This window comes from Alligator sinensis, unplaced genomic scaffold (genome assembly GCF_000455745.1).
Source record: "Alligator sinensis unplaced genomic scaffold, ASM45574v1 scaffold187_1, whole genome shotgun sequence".
Taxonomy (NCBI): domain Eukaryota; kingdom Metazoa; phylum Chordata; order Crocodylia; family Alligatoridae; genus Alligator; species Alligator sinensis.
Genome location: NW_005841861.1, coordinates 4,783,614 through 4,805,973, shown reverse-complemented (window position 1 = coordinate 4,805,973; position 22,360 = coordinate 4,783,614). Strand labels below are relative to the sequence as shown.

General features: G+C 47.9%; 1 protein-coding gene across 2 annotated transcripts in view; it reads right to left on the bottom strand.

Moving 5' to 3' along the window:
* Nucleotides 1-22,360, bottom strand: part of SGPP2 (sphingosine-1-phosphate phosphatase 2) — an 82,649-nt gene that overhangs the window by 29,397 nt on the left and 30,892 nt on the right. For both annotated transcript variants that reach the window (XM_025215776.1, XM_025215770.1), the window contains exons 2-3: nucleotides 9,591-9,770; nucleotides 4,750-4,839 (exon numbers count right to left, since the gene is read on the bottom strand). In XM_025215776.1, coding sequence (XP_025071561.1) covers nucleotides 4,750-4,839; nucleotides 9,591-9,764 — 264 coding nt within the window. In that variant the 5' untranslated portion in view covers nucleotides 9,765-9,770. The remainder of the gene's footprint in view (nucleotides 1-4,749; nucleotides 4,840-9,590; nucleotides 9,771-22,360) is intronic.

Below are 22,360 nucleotides of genomic sequence, written 5' to 3'. Positions count from 1 at the left end.
CTCTATAGAAAACACCAATTAAGCTTCCTTGCATTATGAAAATACCCCATAGTGGAAATGTTTAGGGATAGAATCCATGTAGGCAAATTAATCTGCTATTCATATTTAACAAACTACTGCTACAGGGGTAACTGATTATCTATAATTAGTTTTAGTCAAAGCAGGCAGATTAAAAAAAACCACACATTTAAAAAGAAGTTCTTTCTGAGCTTTCCCTTGCATCATAATATTTTTCTGTCTCAGGGTACATCCAGAGGACCACGCACATGCTTACTGGGATGTCTCAAAGCAGTTTAGGACGCTGCAAGCAGCACGCTGGGAACAGTAAAATGTTCCCCACGCTGCATATTTGCAGTGTGGACTCTAAATTTGATATGTGGAAATCCAGATATTAAAAAAAAACAACCTACTGGAAAAAAGTGGTGCAAGCCGTGCTCCTGGAGCGTGCCCTGAAGCAACCAGAGAGGCTGGGTCCTCCAAAAAGACACTTTGGCACCTGGCTAGAGTGTCTCTATAGCTGCCCCATGCTCTGCTGCCTCAGCATGCTGGGGAAATAGGAGGGGGGCAAGGCTGCAGCGGTGACTCCCAGGCTCTGTCCCAAGTAAGTAAGGACATGGGGGTGGGGGAGGACTGTGGGTAGAGGGTATGTAGGAAAGACTGCGGGGGTGTGGGGGGATTATGGGTGTGGATGTGAGGGGGACTGTGGGTGGGGGGGGACTGCTTGAGAGGGGTGGGTCCTCCGCCTCACTTCCCCCCCCGCACAATGCACAACCCCCAGCATGGCCCACAACTGCCCCACATGGCCCACAGCCCCCCCACAGCTGCAGCAGCAGCTGCCATTGAGGCACTCTGGTCTCACTATTGACTGGCAGAGCCCCCCAGCAGCACGTTGCAGCCCCAGCCATCTGGTGCTGCATTGGCACTGCACACAGGGGCCACGCATCCTCGGGCATGGCCAGGTCCTGCCTACATAGAGCCGGCATGACCCGACAGTGCGTGGGGCAGGACCGGGGGTGCACAAGCCCTATGTATGGTGCCAATCTGGCACCAGGCAGCCAGGGCTGTGCTGTGCACCCAGGGGATTCTGCCAGTCAATAGTGGGACCTGAGTGTCCCAATGGCCGCTGCTGCTCCGGGGGGGGGAGGGTTTGGGCTGTGCAGGGGGGCTGTGAGTGGTACTGATGGGGCTGTGGATTGGGAGTGAGGGACAAGGGCATGGTCAGGGCACTGACATATCAGTGTTGCTCCTGGTGAGAGAAGGGGGCAGGGGCAGCTCTGATTTTTCTATGACTAAAAAACAAAAAGCAAACACCAAAGTGTATAGATATTTAGAATTCATTTATTATGATGATAGAAGCACTGGTAGGCTTCCAAATTGCTTAAAAGTTGTAAATATATCAATAAAACATTGCCCAACTGATCTCTCTGTACATAGTGGCATTTCATTTTAATTGCAGAAGAACACAGATTTTGGGTATTTTAATGAGAGAATATGGGTTTCTTATAAGAGAATTTGCAATTTTAAAATGGAACACCAGGATCTCTTCTGGTGAGGCAAGTGGCAAAACCCAGGCAGAGGAGCCACCCAGGACCAGCACTAGGGACACAGCGGGAGGGGTGGCTGATCATTTGGGGCCAGGAGGACATACTTCGACAGTTTGAAGCAGGACACTGCAAGGAGCATATCTTGTGGGCGATAGCTGCCCAAATGGTAGAGTGAGGGCACCAGAAGACATGACAGCAGTGCCACCTGAAGGCCAACTGTGCAGCCATGGCCAACTGGCAGCTGGCCCAGAGGTGCAGGCGGCTCTGCTGCAGTGCCTGTGTCACAGCCCTGGCAGCTGTGTTGTCCCTGTCTAGGTCTGGCAGTCATGGAGCCATGGGGCTGCAGGTCCAAGAGAGTGGATGCTGTCACAGGTAGGAGTAGGTCACAGCCAGGCAGCAGCCCCCACTGCCAGACTGCTGCAGTGGGTAAAGGGTGCAGAGGCCACTCTAAGTTAGGACTGCTTACGCAGTTGAGCTGGCACAAGGGGCTAGTGTCCCCAGATACCAACTGGCTGAGCTTCAGAAGTTCCCTGAGCTCTTCCCCAAGGCAGCGCACTGCCAGCCTCTAGCTCCCCTGGCTGAAGAGGCTGGGCAGGGTCAGTTTGGGAGGAGCAGCTCAAGGAGCTTCTAAGCTGAAGGAGCTGAGCAGCCTGAGTTCCCCCTGACTGAAGGAGCTGGGCAGGGTCAGTTTGCCTCAAGTGCCACAATTTGCCCCACACCAAAATGCATGTTCAGGCACGTGTGCTGAGATACAAATCTCAGGCACAAATTTGTGCCACTGCTATTTGAGTTGCTGCAAGCATATCTGCCTGCATGTATGGACACACCCTAAGGGGGTATGTGTGGGTGGGGCAGCTTGGTGGTTGTAGGGATTGTGGGTGTGAGGTTTGTGGGGGTTATAGGGCTTGTACAGGGGTTTGTGGGGGTATCTTGTAGCTGGGTATGTGGGTGGGGGGTTTGCAGGGGTGGGGGGACTGTGTGGCAGGGGACTACTTGAGAGGGGTTGGTCCCCTGCCTCACCCCCACACGGTGCAGTCCTCAGCAGCAGCAGCAGCAAGCGCTGCTGGGCACTCAGGGCTTGCTGCTAGTAGAGCCCCGCCATGGCGCAGCACAGCCATGGCTGCCTGAAACGCAATGCTGCCTGTGCCACAAGTTGCAGGCCTGGGCCACCCTGGCCTGCGGGCATGCGCCTTTGGGCCTTTGCGCTCTTGCTGTCACGTGGGGTCCGGGATTTTTTTTTACTGGGATTTCCTGGTATCAAATTTAGAATCCACACTGCAAATATGCAGCGCAGGGAATTTCCCTCTTGCAGCATCTCAAACTGCTTTGAGACACCGCAGTAGGCATACGCGCGCTCATTTGGACATGCCCTTGGAGTTTATCAAATCAGTAGACAATTTGAACTTTAGACACCCCCACATATTCAGAGCATCTCAGGGATATGACAAGTTTAAAAAAGATTAACTTATCAGGAAAATGCTTTCCCCCCTATTTGTCATTTAGCTTCAGTTCTAGGTGTCAAGTTCTGCCAGCTACTTGTGCCTAACATGCATCACTGACTCAATATTTCTACTTATTATATATACTCCACGACTAAACCAATGTCTAATATTTCTGGATATTATCACAGGCAAAAAAAATCTGTGGTACATTGCATTTAAGTTGCTCAATCATATTTCCCATTAATGTAATCATTAATACTTAAGAACATAAGACAATTTAACCAAGATTTAAAAATTGTACTTGAATTTTGTATCCCAACAGCTTGACAGACTGTTTGATTATACAACAACTTCCCTTCTAGTTAAACATCTGAACTGCCAAAGGACATTAATATAGTTACCAGCACTGCACACAAACAGCCTTACACCTACATTTGGCTTGTGGGGTCCATGGAGACAAGGTCTCTCTATCCTTCAACCTCATCATTGGGAAATATGCACCAATTTAACCTAGTGGAGCCTTCAACAACTGTCCTGGTTGTTTGCCCCTGAAATGAGCTAATTAAATCCAGGAAATATATACACTATATACACCCTCTAAACATAGAAGAGAGTAAAAATTATCATAATTTATACATGAAAAAGAACAAGGCCAGAATTTAAGGATGTGCATCTGAGTGTTACTGCAAGGAACTAAATCTATATTACGGTTGCTTATATTCAAAGAAGTTTCTTGTAGAGAGAGGGTCTAAGACATTTGGATGGTAATGTAGGAGAAAGGAGTTTGGTAGGTGTTTCATTATTGCTAAATTATCAGTTTAATGGATTTGTAGCAATTGAATTGACAAGAAATGAACATTTGTATATGGGGAAGTCATACTGACTGGTGTTGACACTCTAACAGTATTAGGAACTGGACTAGTCTAGTAGTGCTCAATCTATGGCCTGCAGGCAGGAACCAGCCCAAGAAGCTGTGTCATCTGGTCTGCAGCATTCCCCACAGATCTGAAAATTTGGCAGCAGGGAAGCTGTGGCAGTGTTAATTGCTACAGCAGAACCCAGAGCTACAACGATTAAAGCTGCTGTTGCATCCAAATTTCCAGACCCATGGGTGGGATGACATGGCCTCCATATGCCAGATTCCACAGGCACATGGGATTGAGCTGGTGCACAGGGTTGTTCCATATTCAGATGAGGCACACAAGACCAGGCCAGCATGCAGGGTCACACCTACAGACCGACCCCGTGCTGGATCAATTCCACAGATTAACCCCACATGTGGGATTTTGCCCATGGGCTGGTGTTGTGCCCAATCATCCAACCCATGGACCAGCTGTAAGATATTCATTTGGCTCATGGAGGCCAGATAGGTTGAGCACCACTGGGCTGGCCTATAGCTACCTTCCTCAGGGACAATGCAATTGTTTACCATGAGGGAGAGGTTTCTAACAGTGGCTGACAAAAATTCACTGGAGCAGGGACAAGACTATAGAACTCAACAGCAGTTCAAAAAGATACTCACCTTTCCATGTTCTGAAATAGATACCAATCCACCTTTTTATTCTAGTCTTCCCATAAAAGTACCATCTGTGGAGTGACCTCACAAAATGTGTGCGTTGATAGATAGAAATTTCTATTTTTTATAAAGAATTTTAAGCTTGCCTTCTGCTGGCAGGGAAGTAGAGTAGTATTTAAGATAAGTTTAGGCAACATGGTAACGGGCACCAATGTAAGAAAGATCTGTAGTTCATCTTTATCCTTACCAACACAGTGTGCATTCCAGTGTAAATTCTGCTGAGACCCACTAAGGTAGAAAATACAAATGCTGCTATTAGTCCTAGTTCAAATGGGTACTGCAAAGAGAACAAAAGAGAAAAAAAGTTACCATTAAAAATTACTAACATTAAAGAATGTCTGTAAGTACATTTAAAAATATTCTCCACATGGATGTAGGATTCAGAATTGAGTCTTGAGAACTGCTATTCCAGAAACCTAGTGGGAATCAGGATTATTCAGTTAGGCGCTATGGCTGCTGACAGCCATGAAAAAAAAAAAACCCAGCACTTTACTGGAAAAGGAAGTGTGTTATCTTGACCCAGCTCCCCAGCAGCTGTATAGATTGGGCACTTCAGCAGGGCTTTTTAGTGCTTTTATCTAATAGCTGATTAAATCAGCTATTAGATAAAAGGGCCAAGAAGCCCCGATGAAGCACACGGTCTATAGACATTGGGTGAACTGGGTCAAACTAACATGATGCCTCTTCTGGACATGTGCTGCGCTTGGTGCAGGGGCACACTGAGCTTAAAGTAAAACACTGTTTTTTCTTTTCTTTTTTTCATGTCTGTAAGCAGCCTATTAGACTAGTTGCTGTTAGAATGGGGCTCAGGCTCAAAGCCACATGCAGTCTTTAGAAGATCCTAGGATTCTGTCTTCCTAACCTAATGATGGCATGAGCGCACCATGGAAAACATATGGAACCTGAAGATTGGCTTTTGCCTGAAATACAAAAGAAGAGCACATTGCAATGTCCAGTAGACTAGGCTAATTGGCTATGCATTAGAGCGAAAGAGCTTTAGCTAGAGTACAGCAAACTGTTCAAGTGATCATCAAGGGTTAAATCTTAGACTGCCTAAGTGGGAAATGTGATACCTTTACAGTCTGACTAAAATTGTGATCAATAGTTCTCAAGTAGGGCAAAAAAAGGAAAATCAATATCTAGGCTGAAATTGTAATCCAATTAATACAGCAGTCTTATTATTCACGCTTTCCTTTGTCATTTAAGAATTCTTTAAACTTTTCTATTTTTCATAAGACTGATTTCACTTATGTTTCTTTCTCTGAATGGTCTTGCTGATATGAATCAACTAATTAAAATAGTTGTTTAACTATTTTCAGATGGCACAAAGGAAAAAAAATGCTTGATAGAGAACTAGGTTAATGCATTAGCCCTTCACCTCTGCATTCAAATCCTGGCTTAGGTCACATGAAAATGAGTTTGGTAGTCATATCTTAGTTATTAAGTGATTTTTTTTTCTGTAGAATAAAAACAAGTTATCCAATCTAACACAGTAGACTGTCTGCTCAAGAAAATCCTAGACTGGGTGGATGATTAGAGGTGATTGTAAGTCAGGACAGATATGCTTTTGCAGAGCTCTGTGTTTTACAGCTTACTCTCTGTTTGACAACCTTCCAATATCCTGATATGGAAAACTTGATTAATATGGATGAAAATAAAATGCAGTATTGAACTGGCTACTATATAAATTTATTAGGCCCCCTCTACACATTACAGGTATTGCACAGTTACCTGGTTAATTACCTGGTTAACTGTGCAATTACCTGGAGATCAGCTACATGCGCAAAGTAGCTATCACATAATAAAAAAAAAGCTCCAACCTTAAAGTTGGACCTTAAAAATGCATACTAACTTTATAGCTGGTTGCTACTGTGCTTTAATTTGCACATGTAGCTGCATATCCCTTGTGGCTGGGGACCCCTTCAGCTGAAAGGGCTCTCAGCTGCAGGGGTGCATCTTGCTCACCATGAAACCCCCGAGCCCTGGGGATTGCAGGTGCTGTGATCCCTAAAGCAAGGGGGTGCATTAAACCCCCAGCCCACATGGGGCTCTGGGTCCCAGCTGTGCCTCAGGAGCAGCTGGGACTGAGTGTCCCACAACTGATAGGGCTCCCAGTCCCAGCTGCACTTCACAAGAGACAACTGGGGCCAAGAGCTCTCGGTCCCGGCTGTGTTTCATGTACAGCGCAGCTGGGACTAGGAGCCCATGGGAGCCTGCTTCTTGCCAGTGCAGGGGGAGCCTGGGCCTGATGGGGAGAGGAGGCTCACTCCTCCCCTCCCCCCACAGCTGCCGTGTTGGGCTGGGCCGGGCCAGGCCAGGCCCCCTTTCCCCCCAACACTGCTGCAGTGGGCCAGCTTTTCCCCTGGCTCGGGCTCATTCCCCCCTCTCCCCCTGTTACCGCTGATCCTATGGCACACCCACTCCTCCCCCCCCCCCCCGCATCAGGCCTGCTCAGGGATGGGAGGAGTGGGCTCGCAGCCAACGCTGGGGAGGGGAGGGGAGAGGGTGAGGAGTGGGCCCAGGCCCGAAGTGGGGAGGAGACCCGCTCCTTTCCTCCCCGAGCCACTGCTGTGGCTGAGTCAGGCCAGGCCCACTGCCCCCCCCACACCCCCGCAGGCCGGCTTTTTCCCCCGCTCGGGCTGGCTGCCCTCTACGCTGTGTTGGGCCCAGGCCCACTCCCCCTCCTCCACATTACCTGCAGGAAGCAGGGGGGGGGGGGGGGGGGGGCTTGGCCAGTGCAGCCTCCATCCCCTGTGTCCCCACCGTTGTGGCAGGGGGCGGCCTTCTGTTAGAACACTTCTTTGCACTCTGATTGGCTGTTTGTCAGCCAATCAGAGTGTGAATAAAGCATTACAGACAGACAGACAGATGTAGGCTTTTATAATATTAGAATAATAGGCTTATTCTGTCTGTATGGAGCACTCTGATTGGCTGTCTCGGCAGCCAATCACAATGCTTACTTAACCAATCAGAGTGCTCTGGACAGAAAGAATAAGCGTGTTATTAGTATAGATCCTGAGGCGTTTCATAGTTGTTAGGGGTTGGACAGGACCTTATGCCATTGGGTCCACCCCCTCTGCATTTGGACAGAAAAGACTGCTGGGGTCAGATGACCCCAGCAAGATGGGCATCAAGATGCTGTTTGAAGATCGCCAGGGTGGTTGACTGTACAGATATGCAGGCAAGTCAGAGCTAGAATGAAGCACTGGGGCCCCACACTGCAATCCTTTTTTTTCCCCCCAGAGACTGCCTGCCTCTCCTGCAGCTAAGTGCGTGTGTGGGGGGGGAGGTGAACGGCAGCCAGATCTGAGCTGCAGGGAGCCCTGGTGCTTCCCTCCATGGCAGCAGCGCCCCGTTGGACTGCCCGAGGGTTGCTGCCCAGGGCATGCCACTGCCACGGAGGAAAGCACCAGGGTTCCCTGCAGCTCAGAGGCAGCATGACCTGCCGGCAGCTCATTCCCTGGCTGCAGGGGACATAGGCTGGCTCCGGAAGAAAGGCGGGGGGGAAAAAAAAAAGATTAGGCCCCTCACCACTTTAAAAAAATATTTTTCCCCTCCTCGGTGGAGCCTACCCGTATGAGCTGCCACTGGGTCATGCAACCCCTGAGCTGCAGGGGGGGCCTGGGCGTGCTTGGGGAGCTTGGGCTTGGCAGGCTTCCAGAGCCCCGTGTGCCATCCCTGCTGCCTTGAACTGCCTGGGAATGGGCTGGCTGCCCTGGGAAGATGGTAGGAAGGCATACATAGGATGTGTTTTAGTTTGGTACGTAAAAAAGTCATTTAAGTAGAAATTACACCGCCAAATGTATACACTTACGAAATTTCATTGTAACATGCTGCCGAACATGTATACTGTTACACAATTAAATTGTTGGCAATTAAGCCACTAAAAGGGGCAATTTCCTCATGTGTACAAGGGCCCTTAGTCACATGTGCAAGGGCCCTGTTATTCTACGATTATAAGCAAGTCACAAGGTCAGACTTTTGAAAAATATATATTGATAATCCTAAGCCTGTGTTTACACATGGACAGCTTTATGTAGCCTTTTCGAGGGTGAGAAGTTTTCACAGTTTCATAGTAGGTAGGGTCGGAAGGGACCTGAGCAGATCATCAAATCTGACCCTCTGCCATGGCAGGAAAAAGTACTGGGGGCAAACAACCCCAGTGAGGTGTTCGTTTAACCTCCTCTTAAAGACCCCCAGGGTAGGAGCCAGCACCACTTCGCTTGGAAGTTGGTTCCAGATCCTAGCCGCCCTGACAGTGAAGTAGCGCCTCCTGATGTCTAGTCTGAATCTACCCTCTGCCAGCTTGTGACTGTTATTTCTAGTCACTCCTGGTAGTGCTCAGGGGAACAGGGACTCCCCCAATGCCTGCTGGTCCCCTCTGACTAGTTTGTAACAGGCCACTAGATCCCCCCTCAGCCTTCTCTTGTGGAGGCTGAACAGGTTCAGGTCCGTTAGCCTCTCCTCGTTTTGATTCCGTTAAAGTATTCAGTCAAAGGATAACTAAAAATCCTGTATTTAAAGAAATACTTTTGCAATAAAAATTTAATTGCAAATGTTTTGTGGGTTTCAGCTGGTTGGATTGATATCCAAAGACTACATTCTCAATAGTGTAGGAAGAAAAATCACAACCCTGCTGCACACTCACATTGATTATACACCCACAGTATTTGCTACCTGAGGAGTTTCTTGAATAGTTGCTAATGTTTTATGTATACTTGGCTAGAAAGAATGCAAAATCTTTCCAAAAGCTATACATAGAGTCTCACTCTTCAAACCTGACTTATCTTAAACTTAAAACTAGTTTGGAGATTTCACTTTAAGGACTTTCAGTTCTTATACAAAAGTGAAGGTGTTGTCATCTCGACTGAACTGGGGAAATTTCAACAGTAGTTTTGATACAGTAGAAGGCAGGACTGAATCTCTGTGGAAATACTGGTAGGGTGTAGGGGTGAGATGAGCATCAGATCTGTTCATACTCACTTACTACAGGTCAACAGAATTAAATACAGATTTGTCCCTCCCTACCTTATATTGGTTTACAGTCACAATAAAAAATGTGAATGAGATGGCTGTAGCTGCCATGGCATGGGTGGATGGCATTCCATATTCTGCATCTGCTTTCACTTCCAGCTTCACAACAGGTGGCGAATGAGGACGAGGCCATTTCAGGATGTCCTTAGAGACTTGACCTATGTACATAACAACCTAGAGAAACCAGAACACAAAAGTCAATAAAACAGTTAAAACATGGGAATTGTCTCTCAACCTACCCAAGGGCCCAATTTGATTCTCACCTACTGCAGCAGTAAAATTCTGTACTTGGAGATATGAATTTATCCTCTGAATTATAAAGGATATTCTATCATACTAGCTAGTGAAAAGAGGTACAGTTTGCTGAACAATATTTTAACTTGACCAGATCTGGGACCAGAAGGAAGTTTCTCAAAGATAATACAGCATGTCACAGTAGAAGACAATCAGATCCCATGCTCCAGCATCATTTGTATCCCCAATGCTAATACATTATTAAGCACTTAAAAGGTTTCCCGCTTGGCATTTATAACCATTCTGAACACTCTGGGTACTCTATACTAACAGGCAAATGTGAGACTTCTTTCCCAGCCTCCAGGCCCATAAAATTAGCACAGCTTTACATCCTGTAAAATTCTCTTCACTTTCCCAAAGGCTCTCTCACGGCAAAATTATCTGTTGCATTTCCAGCATTTCTTCCTTCTCCCTGCCCCACAATATGCCACCAAAACATAATTGGGGACACAGACAGCAGGCAGTAAATTATTTTAGGTAGGGGAAAAGGATAAAAGTTTGCGAGCAGTGTCATAATTGTAATTATTTTCTTCCTGCCTGGCTTCTTAGTCACAAAACATTTTTTTGTTTCTCTCAGGCAACACCAAGTAATGCTCTATTATAACGCTAGATGAATTAGACAAGAACACTTTTAATTGTTCAGAACGTCTGTATGTCCTTGTAGATTTTAACATTTTAAAAAGTGCAGAGGAAATTTCCATTAATATTCCATTAATATTAGCTCTGTGGAGGTGGTGTGCTTAGTGGTGACTATCGTGAAAACTACTGAAGGAATAGATTTACCAATCCGAAAGGAGGAAAAAGTGTTGCTCATCTTTTCATTGCATTTATTGCTTCTAACCAGATAGGAAGACTAGAGAAAAAAGGGACAGAATTGTGGTCAACAAAGTGACTCTTTTTTTTATTTTGTAAGAGGCAGTGTCTGTGACAGGAATATAGACTAAGTTAGCATAGAAGACAAAGCTTCACACTGTGGGCTTCAACCCAGTCTTGTGTGTCTGGATGTACAGCATGTTTTTCCCATAGGCAGTTTTCTAAACAGGAATTCTCAGTGTCACCTGTACATCTGTGTAAGAGAAAGTCTGAGCAGAACAGTCAGTCTTTTGATCATTAAAGGTCAGGCAATGCCTCTGCTCCCTGTCCCTCTATTTGGATGGAAATATGGAAGTGCTGTCCTATTTACGGTCCTCTGATTATGAGGTTTCTACATAAAACAGGGATGTCAGACCATGCTTCTCTTGGCCTGTGTATCCAACATCATAGATACATCTGATACTTCCAGGCATGAGAGCCAGAGCTCTCTACGTACTTGCCTTGTGTGATGATAGCTTCGCCTCAACATATATCCATGCCTTTTGTTCTCACCCGCCATGGCTTGATATTATTGAATGAGCAGAAGGCTCCTGAAGTTTCTGGGGCTCCACATGTAAGATCATGGGTTGCCTCCATGGGGTTCCTGCCTCCCTCTTACCCTGTCCACGTACCAACACTTATTCAGGTGGCCCTGACTAATCATCAGGTATGTCTTTAGTAGGGACCTGGATCCTCAGGGTTTGGCTCCCTGCCATCTGGGCTCAGGCCTCATTACCAGATTGTACACGTTTTTTCTAATAAGTCCCTTACAGTACCAAGGCACCCTGCGCCTTCAGGTTTGTCTTCCTCTTCATTGCTCCTGGCCACAGTGGGTCCCCGTCAGTTGCTCAAACTCCTGGGCACCTGCTGCTGGGCACTCCTCCGAGTGCTTGGACCTCCAGTGTTCTCCCCCTCCAGTGTAGGGGACACTCACAAGACTCTAGGCTCATGTGCTCTCTGCAGCCCTACACCTGTTGTAGACTGTCTCCTCACTGTACTGACTCCTACCTTATACCAGAGGCTGCAGCATGCTCTTCTATGCACAGCAAGCACACGCTTCTAAAACATGGCTACTGCTGCATCTGCTTCTTTTGTCGCTCCTCCACGGTTGCTTGTGATCCTGCCGGGAGGTAAGGAACACAACTGGCCCTTACTGGGCCATCTGGTTCTTCCCTGGTGCCCCAGGACAGTTCCCCTGAATTTCTCTGTCCCACATTCTTCAGGATGCTGGGAGCTAGGCTCCCACAGTCTACTATCTGGTACCATGTAAATCAGTACAGCCTATTCCATGGTCAAGTTGTGAGAGACTAAACTGCCCCCATCCCACCTGGACTAGCCTGGGTGAGGAAGGTGTGTGGACACTCAACAGGAATGAAAAAGAAGATCTGTCAAAGGGCAGATGAAGTCCCGGTGAGGCAATGGCCATCCATACTTCGAGAGGAGATAGGCATCACCCAGGATACTTTGCCAGAATAACCAATGATGCAAAGCAACTCAGCTAACCTCATGCGGAGTGGAGGAGGGTTGTTGCAGCTCTAAGGTACCCCAACGGTTGGAGCAGCCTCAGGACTAACTTGACTTGATATAAAACAGTACTTTTGAAGTTATATTGTTCAGAGTATTGGTATGTTCTTATTGTAGGTTTTAACATATTAAAGAATGGAGAGGAAGCTTCCATTAGACTTATCTCCTTGGGGGCGGGTCCCTTGGTGATATGCAAGATAAGTCTCATGCAATAATATAAAAATCCATCATAAAAATTAGATTCAGTGGTGACTATCATGAAAACTACTTTTAAATTCCTGCTCAGATGATTCTTTATTCTGCTTCTCCCGCTTCCACTACAGAAGGAGGTTTTTTAAATTACAAACATTTTTAAACTTGTCTTAGTCAAGAGTTATTTATAATAGCAACAAGACTGTTCCACCACTCTCAAAAGGGGAGATTTTGCTGCCCCATGAATTTTCATGCACTGCCAGCTGGGTACCAATAATGCAGCCCTATTGTCTTCATCTATTCCACAGCACTATATCACATGGGGGGTTTATTAGCCACAGTGCACCAGATATTCATAGCATATAAAGGTGCAAAGATGCAGGAAATAAACTACATAAATCCTTTAAGTTCAGATTCTGTACTATTTCCATATAGGCAGAGGAACATTTCCATGAGCCAACTAAATTCCAGAATTTAAAGTAAAAGTTTTCTCTCTGATAAGAGAGGAAAAATGTGATAATGAATTTACTGTTTGAGGCACAAGCTTGGAGACAAGGTAGGACCAGCCATGCTGAGTTGGACTTTTATTGACAAGAAGGCAAAAACTGGAAGTCTGCTACCATTGTAATGTAATGAATGAAAGTTTTTGATAAAAAATATTTTTGGCTCCAATACATTTTTAAAAGGTTAGAATGGAAAATGAGTAATTTTTTTTTTAAAACAAAAATTATGCTACTGCTCTTCTGATAGTGAAGCCGTTGGACTTTTGTCTAAATTGATATAGTCTTAGATCCCATAGTGGTATAGAAAAACACTGGGTAACACTGCATTCAGGGAAAAACTATTCCACATTTCTTGAAATTTAAATTTTTGTCAGAGGATGCAGGATTTTGATGTCACAGTACTATACAGAAAGGGACTATTACTGGTCTTGGTTTGGTGCCTTCCTTCTGCAGTTAAAGTCCCCAAACTCTCTCTGTCTCTTATCTCTCTCTCTCTACCCCTGCTCCCCACCCTGCCGCCCACCATCACGGTGCACTGCACAAATAATGCCTACCATTACATTCATTTTTTGTTTAGTTTTTTAGGTTTGGGGTTTTTTATTTGGTAGGGGAAGTCTTTGTCATCTTTCCTCCCAACTAAATATAGTATTTGTATTTTTTACTAGTTTATTAGGAGGTACACTTATTTTCATTCCTCTAGTTTAAATCACAGGCCAATATTTCCTGACCTTATTTCTCAGGTTTCTCTTTACGTTTGGATTAATCCTCCAGCTTCCTAGGACTGTCTGCTATCACCTCCTTTTCAACATAACTGATGGGAAAACCCTCATATGCAAAGTATGACTTGTCTAGAGTACATCAAGCAGTGCACTCTATCAATACTAAGCGTAAATTGCTTATTTGTAAAGTGTCTCAGACCTTTAGTGGCTGTGGAATAAATTTGGCCAGGCTAGAAATCACTACCACTAAAGGCCAAAGAATCATTTTGGGGCTTCTTAAATTACAAGGTCAAAATCAAACCAAAGCTAACTGGGTCCTTCATGATTAAAACCTTGCATTTCAATTGTAAATAGAATATATTCAGTCATATTTACTGAGAGGCATCTTAAACTCAACACAAGAAACAGACCTTTTACAGAGCCATAGGTCAGATTCTGTTCTCTGTTTCAATACCATACTTATGAATATCAGCAGTGGCACTCTACTTTTACACATAGATAACAAAGGAGAGTTGGTAGGAAACAAGCAAGTCAAATTAAAGGACATAGTTCTTTAAAAGAATCAGCAATTACAAGGGAATGCAGACACATAGACATGCAGGTTGTTTTAAAACAAAACATTTACAGTACAAGAGTATTTTTGTATACATCTCAGAGCCCTACTGTGGATTGCCAACATCCACTGTAAATTTTCTTTATGGGAATGTAGGGATTTAGGGTATTGGGTCCATGGAGCTTGTATTAAGTGAGATGTATTCTTCAAAATGTTTCCACTGGTAAAACTTTGCTGGAGATGGGATCAGAAGCATTCTCACAGGTATCTAGAATTTCTGTAAGTAAAACCCACTAGTAGTCCTCACATGCCTAAAAAAAAAAATAATCCACCCAATAACATTTCCCCAGCTCCAAAAATCTGTCAAGTCCAAGCCTCAAAGTTTAGAAATGAGCATGCTTTGAAAAGTTCAGCTAGAAGCTAAAGTTTCTCAGTTTAAAACACTTGAGAAAAAGATTTAACCAGGGTCTAAGAGAATGAAACTTGCTTAAGTGAAGCATCTTTTTCTTCCTTTGTTACTCAGCGTTTCTTTCCTATTTAGTCAGTATTCCACATCTTCCTAGGGAATTACATTTTGCCTTTAACTGCTTTGCTTCTAATGTGTATTTCTTGGCTGCACTCTGCTTCATTCAATGCGAGTGATGCAGATCAATTGCATTTTTCTGCAGTTCTTGTGGAAAAACAACTTACAGGCAATTTCAGCATAAATAGTTTTAATTTGCACATTTATTAATGTATTTTTTGTTTTGATGTGTGGAACCTAGAGGCTCCACTTTTCCATAACTAGAGTCACAAAAATCAAGAAACATAACAAATAGCGCAAGACACAATTACTTTGGGACAACAGTCACAAGAAAATGCATGAGGATTTAGTTGGTTGATTCGTGAAAGTTGATGAGAGGAGCATAGATAATTCCCTTTGTACTGTTTTGAAAACTGAAGGAAGTGCGTCTAACAAAGGTATAGCTCATAGCATTTAACTGCTTTTTTTTTTTTAAACATAGAACATTTAATTCTTTCATGACTGAATTATATGGCAGCCAAGCTAAAGTGTAAATTTTTAAGAAGACTGTTGAAGTTAGTCAGGAAACAAGGCAGAGTGCATTTTTGGAGGCAGGAAGGAACAGAATCTCTTGTGTTCTGAAACAGTTATCCCCGCCATAGATCTCCATGGGAGACACTAATGCTGTTCATTTAACAACTGTGAATAGTACATAGAATCAAGATGAAAGTTGATTTTACTGGGACTGTTTCTTATCCCTTTTGAGTGAAGAAGTTCCCCAGGCAGATACCTTACTAGCAAACTACCAGTTATCTTCTATAGGAATCTTGTACAATTTCCAGGCTTTCAAGACTGGACCCTGCATTTGTACATTTTACAAGCTGCAGTTGTGATAAATCCAATAAATGAGATCCATCATTTCTAAGTGAGGAAGTGGTAGCAAACCTGATGTGCTCTGGAACTGTACACAGTGTGCATGTGTGGGGGGAGGTTGGGGACGGGAGGTGAGATCTTATATTCAGCAGCAAAATAATGAAAGGTGTTACGGATACATAAAGGAGAGTATTGAAAAATATTTTTCCCCTTTCTGTACTATGCATGCACGTGCACACACATGACAGCCTAAGGTGCTTTTCATCCCTGGTCTTGTTTGATTCCTTTTCAGTAGCAAAGAGAATCATTAATGCCACTTGTGGTGAAGGCAATGGATTAAGACATGAAAGATTCACATTCATGTCTCCTTTTCATCCAAGATAATGCTTGGAACCTGTGACAAAACTATTTAACATTTCCATACCTCAGCTTCCTACCTGTAAAAGAAGAATGCTACTTCCTTTCTCCTACACCTGGTCTACTTGGATTGTAGGCTCCTGGTGGCAATGACTGCCTCTTACTGGGTGCATTTATACATTTAATTAGTATGGCACGATAAATTCCAGTACAATTTGCACCAGAGTTAACAGTGTCTGGGCACAGTAGTCTAAGCTGGAGCATAGCAGCCTGTAACAGGGAGTCTTCTCGGGGCCCGTCTACCAACAGCCCCACCCACCTGTTCTGGACCAACCGCCCACCTTCTCGCCTGCCATGCCTTGTTGTTAATTAATTAATTATCTTAATTAGGTGGGAGGCTGCTGATTTCTCACCCCAATGCCAGGGGACACTATCTGCGGCTCCGTTCCTCCCCTACACCACAGCCCAAGCCTCACAGATGGCATCCACTGTTGTTAACAACACCGGCCCCACTCCAGGCCCTAGAGTCCTCCACTCTGTAACCCCACCTGGATCCCTCCACTCAGGTGGCCTACTCTGCTTTCATTCTAAGCTACATAGCTCCCTGAGCTGTTCCCCCTTACAGGTGTGGTCCCCCCAGGACCTTTGGCTACACAGGCCCTGGACTCACCTCCAGGCCAGTTGGAACCCCAGGCCCTCAGCTCTGGGCATCCCTCACAGTGGGCCCGTGGCCCTTCAACCCTTCTGGTCCTGGCCCCAGCATTGACCAGTCAGGGGATTTCAAGACAGGTTTCCAAGTCTATAGCCCCACTCCCTCTCTGGGGTCCACCTTCTGGCCCCTACTAGGGGGTAACCCACCCAGTTGTGGGAGCTGGGGTTATTAAGGCACCCTGACCCGCCTTTCACTGGGGTGGTAACTGGCCTGGTATTTCCTCGGGGCTCCTGCGCCACTGGGAGTCCCACCAGGCCACCCACTCCCAGCAGGGTGCAGTTTTAGGTCATGCCCAGGACCAGGAGCCTCCAAACCTTCCCCTACAGTTCCTACCTTACCACCAGGATGACAGTAATAGCCTTGCAGCCAGGCAATGTTGCTGCCTGCCTGCCAGCAGTGAACGGTTCTGTTTATATAGGCAGCCAGGGATAAAAAATGGCCGCTGCAATCAAGCACCTGCTGGTTGCTTGGTTGGGCCCACACACAGTGCCCTGCCACACAGCCACTGGCTAGCAGTAGGCTCAGAGGAGTCAGGCCCGGGCTTTGGGTTGCAGCATAGGGGTTGGCAGGGGCATTAGAGTGCCCGGACAGTGGAGCCGTGTGGCTAGGCAGCAGGCAGGGGTCTGTTCTCTTGCTGCCTGGGCTGACCGGGTGCAATTTATGCCCAGGTCAGCATTTACACGTGAGTTAAGACACAGTTATTTTTGTCATTGTAAGATGGCACTAAAGCATCACGTGATGCTATTACACCATAGCCGTACTATCTTACAGCAGTGAAAATTAGTTTCCTGCAGTTTAATAGCATTGCACATGTAGATTGTGATGTTTTACACTGCAGCAGATTAGTCTACTGCACAGTTAAGCATGTGTGTAAATGCATCCACTGTGTACTGCACAGTGGGTAACACTTTGAAGCTTCAATCTTGGTCATTGTCTCTTTGCTACTACAAACAGGAACAGTAGCTATGCCTTCACTCAGTTAAATCCATTACAGGACATTAAATATCTGCATCAAAGAAGAATACAACTACAGCCAATGAAATAAACTTTCTCTTCCATAGACAATAACCAAAAAAAAAAAAAAAAGCAACTAGTACTCAGGGGTTTCACAAAGGAGACATCAAGACAAACTTATTTTTCACTGTCAAAGAGATGGCAGACAGCCTGGCATAGATTTTTACCTAATCTTGAGATTAATCCCATAATTTATTCATCCCTGGATGCACTTTAACAGCTGCAATACTACTGAGTCACATGCTATTAGCGCTGCAGCTTTTCATACTGCTGAGAAGGCAACATGCAGAGGGTTACAAAAAAGAGCATGTTATCCTTCCTCATCCACAAGAAAAAGTTCTATTCATAGAAGCTGATAAATAAATCAAAGGAAGAACTCCTCTTCCTCCATAGTAAAAATTCACTTACTGAGACTGATGCTTCAGAGCATATTTGTGAAAATGAAGCATACACAAATTATCTTCTTTAATCTCTGTGCTGTTTCAACACTAAATTTCTTCAAATCAGGTCTTTCACAAACATATACATCCCCTTCCCAGAATTTTGAATGGATTGGGTCTGAAGTTTTCAAAATGAAACTATTTAAATTGAGTGCTAATGGATGCATCTACATGAGAGGCGTTATTGTGCAGTAGCATAATTTACTGCACAGTAAGTGTGTGCATCTACATACACACATGCTTACCATGCAGTAAACTTTGCTACTTACAGCTAAATTTGCTACTTGCAAATGCAAGTAGCAAATTTACTCACAAGTATTTACAGTGCAGAAACACGTGTAGATGCCCACTGGGAGCACATTTGCTCCTGGTCAGCCCTGCCACTAGGGAGGCAACCTGAGTTCAGCCCCAGGGCTGGGAGCCTCTTCTGCTCCAGGGCCGGGCTACCTCTGTGGCAGCCCCAGCCACAGGCCCTGTAAAAGCCTGCAAGCATTTTAAGCACTGGGGCACAACAGCAGGGAGCCTGAGGGAACTCTTGGCCTCTACTGCCCCTGCACAGGCCACGGACTACCATTGCCAGCCTGCCTATACCCTGGTGCCACCGCCTGGCATTGTAGTGCCATGCAGCTGCCAGGCCTGTGCCGTCCTGCCGTCCAGGTTGCTGCAGGCTCCTGCCAGGCCTGCCAGTACCTGGGACCAGCTGCAGCCAGCTCCTGACCACTGGGGCCAGCACCAGCTGCCTGCAGGCAAAACTGAGCAGCCTGCCAGAGCCTGCAGGTGCTGTAGGGCATTGCCTCACCACGCAACTCTTAGTCCCATGCACTGCAGGCAGCTGCCCAGGCCCAGCAGCACAAGGACAGCCTCACAGAGGCCTGGAACACCAGCACAGGAGCCCCAATAGTGTCATCGCCAATGCTATATGCCACCACCCAGGGACCCAACTGGTTACAGGAGGAGGCTGGCAACTTTGTGGCGCTGTGGGACAAGGCAAAAGTGCACCAGCAGTTCGCGCAGGGCAGGCGCTCCAATGCCCACATCTATGAGGGGCTGCCAGGCTGGATGTAGGACTACAGGCACAACCAGTCAGCACAGCAGTGCTGCATATAGGTCAAAGCCTTGTGGGCACAGCAGGTCACTATCACTGCCCACAATTATCAGTCGCGGAGCACCCACAAGTCCATGCTCTTTATACAGCAACTGGATGCCATCCTTGTGCCCTAAAGCCCAGGCCGCAGCTGTGCTGTGTACAGCAACACAGGCAACCTGCCTGAGCCCCTACAGTGATGTATTTCTGGGGAAGGGCCTCTCAGGTAGCCTCCCAGGCAGCAGCAGAGGTTGCAGGATAGTCTGGGGGGCTTGGCCCCTGCACCATCATAGGTCCAATGCCACCTCCACCAGCCAGGAGTCCCTTACCCAGCCTCCACCCTAGGTCCCCCAACATCCTCCCCCCCCCGCCTGGGCCCAGTGCTGCCACTTGCCCCGGCTGTACCTGAGTGTAGAGCTGGAGCTGCCTGCAGCGGGGCCAGGACCACATGCCAGCCCTGCTGGCCCTGGTCACCGGCTGCCAGAGTGGGAACCACTGGCACCAGGGGACCAATGGCCGTCATCACTCCCAGGTGAGCACTCTGCCCACCAGACTCACTGTAGTGTCCACACCCATGGGGGCATGGCCAGAGGCTGCAGTGCTGGCCACCTGTCCCAAGGCTCTGCCCCCCAGGCATCCCCCCACAGCCCTCCACCCCCGGAGGGCATGCACACAAACCACATTGTAAATAGTTTGCAGGAGGAAGAGGTTGTTTTATTGTTGGTGGGTGGTGAAGGGACTCTGTTGTGGGGGAAGGGGAGTCTGTTAGTTGTGAGGGCAATAAAGTGTTTTCCTGAGAACTATCCAGAGTGAGTGTGGTGCTGGGGGTGCATGTCCATGGGAAGCTGTCCAGGTGGGCTACAGCAGGGAGTGCAGGAGGAGGTGGTCATCCAGCATCTCTCGCATCCAATGCCCTCTCTCCCACCAGCAGGTATGTGGCTCTTATGGGGCCTTGGCGGGAGGGCGCCTGTCACCATCACTGCTGCCACAGCTGGCATTCCCAGTGCCAGACATCCTCCACCTGCTGCGTCTCCTCCACCCAGGCCACAAACACGAAACAGGTCCCCCTGGGCCCTCATAGATGTTATGCAGCACGCAGGCTGCAACAATGACCTGGGGATGTCCTCAGTGAACTTGAGGCAGGCAGTAAGGGTGCCAGTTGACATGGTTCTCGTAGGGTCCAGCTGGCCAGTGTAGGGCCATATGAGCCAGGGGAGGAGCAGGTAGGCGGGGTCCCCGATGAGGAGGGGTGGGACCATGACAGCACCCAGCTGGAGGTCTGGCAGCCTTGGCACAAAGTGCTTGCTGTGGACAAGGGCTGGCAGGACAAATTTCTGAAACACATGGGCATTGTGGGCACTGCCCGCTCAGCCACCATTCACATTGGTGAAGGCACTGCGGTGGTCAATGGTGGCCTGGAGCACAGTAGAGTGAAAAAAACTCTGGCTGAAGTAGAGGTAGCTGCTGTGGGATGGGCAAGTGACATGGATGTGGGTGCCATCCAGGGCCCTTATGCACAGGGGGAAGCCCAGGGCACAGAACCCCACTACCACCTTCAGGGGGTCGTGCATGCAGAGCACGGTGGACCCCAGCACATCCTGGAGGGCGCTGCACACCTCCAGGATGGCCTTCCCAGTGGTCGCCTTGCCTATGCTAAAGAGGTGGCCCATGTAGTGGAGGCTGGTGGGCATGGCCAGCTTCAGCAGGGCAATAACCAGCCAGGTGTCTGTGGGGAGAGGCTGCTGCATGATAGTGTCCTGCCACTCCAGGTGCAGGTGAAGCTGTTCCAGGAGGTCCAGGAAAGTAGCCTGGATTATCTGGAATGCCTCCAGCCACTGCTCATCACCCCAGGTGTGCTGGATGATGTGCAGTCACCAGTTCTGACTGGCCCAGTGGGCCGTGAGGTGGCAGGGCTAGAAGCCTAGGAGAGTGAGGACAGCCTCGGTGGTGGCACCCTGGAACCTGTTGTCAACATCCCTGCTGGAGTCTGACCACCAGGATGGGGTCCAGGTAGCAGCTTCATGCTGGCAGTGGCCCTGGGATGGTGCAGTAGAGCCAGGCAGGTAGTTGCTGCACATGGGGGAGCCAGCAGGGCTCAGATGGCCGTGGGCCAGCTGGTGGCCACCACGGTGGGCCAGCAGAGCCAGCACAGCAGCCAGCAGGAGCCTGGAGCACTGGGCATCACTGCCAGGGGCAGGGGCTGGAACAGCAGTGATGCAGAGAGGCAGAAGCTATAGCTAGAGAGCTGCCACATGCTGTCCCCATGCTCTGCACACTGCTCCTGGCCAGCGACGAAGATGACCAGGGAGCAGGGCTGGCTTTTGAAGATGGCCAACTGAGGCAGGGACCTGCGGCCACAGCTTCCAGTACCCCTGGTGGCAGCAGGGGCTTATTGCAGGGCCCCAGGAAGAGGGAGCAATTTGCTGCCATGAGCAGCAAATCTGCTCCTGCTTCCCTCCATCTGTAGAGGCCTGCCTGGGACTGTTTACTCGCAAGTAAACTGCAATAATGCCAACTGTCATGAAACCATCATGAGATTCAGGATTTCAAAGTCAAAATAACTCTGACTCACGATCTCCCGATCCAACCCTCAGATCTCCAGATTTTCCCACCTGGTAAGTGAAAGGAAAGGTGGCAGGGGGAGATCGAGGACCCCATGGTGAAGGAGGAACTGGGGCAGAAGCAGGGACTGGGGTGAATGGGGCCCTGGGGCAGGTTGTCCAAACATGCAGTGGGGTGAGGGCAGAGGTAGGCTGCCTGTTGCAGGCTGGGGCTCTGTGCCCTGCTGCTTTGTCCTGGGAGCTCAGCTGCGCAACCCCAGTGTGCTTCCTGCTGCCGGGCAGGCAGGGGATGTGCCATGTGGCCAGCGCACCCCACGTCCCCTGCCCTCCTGGCAGGTGGCAATGTCATCATGTGGCTGAGCTCCTGGGGTAAGGCAGCAGGGCGCAGAGCCCCAGCCCACAGGGGGCAGCCTACCTCTGCCCTGTGGGGGGCACATGCCCCTATGTCTCCACTGGGGGGGGGCAGGTGCTGCTGCGGGGGACCACACCCTTCCCTTGTGCCTCTGGATGACCTGCCCTGGCCCTTGGGCCCCATTCACCCCTGTCCCACTCCCTCCCTCACCCCGGGGGCCTTGATCTGCTGC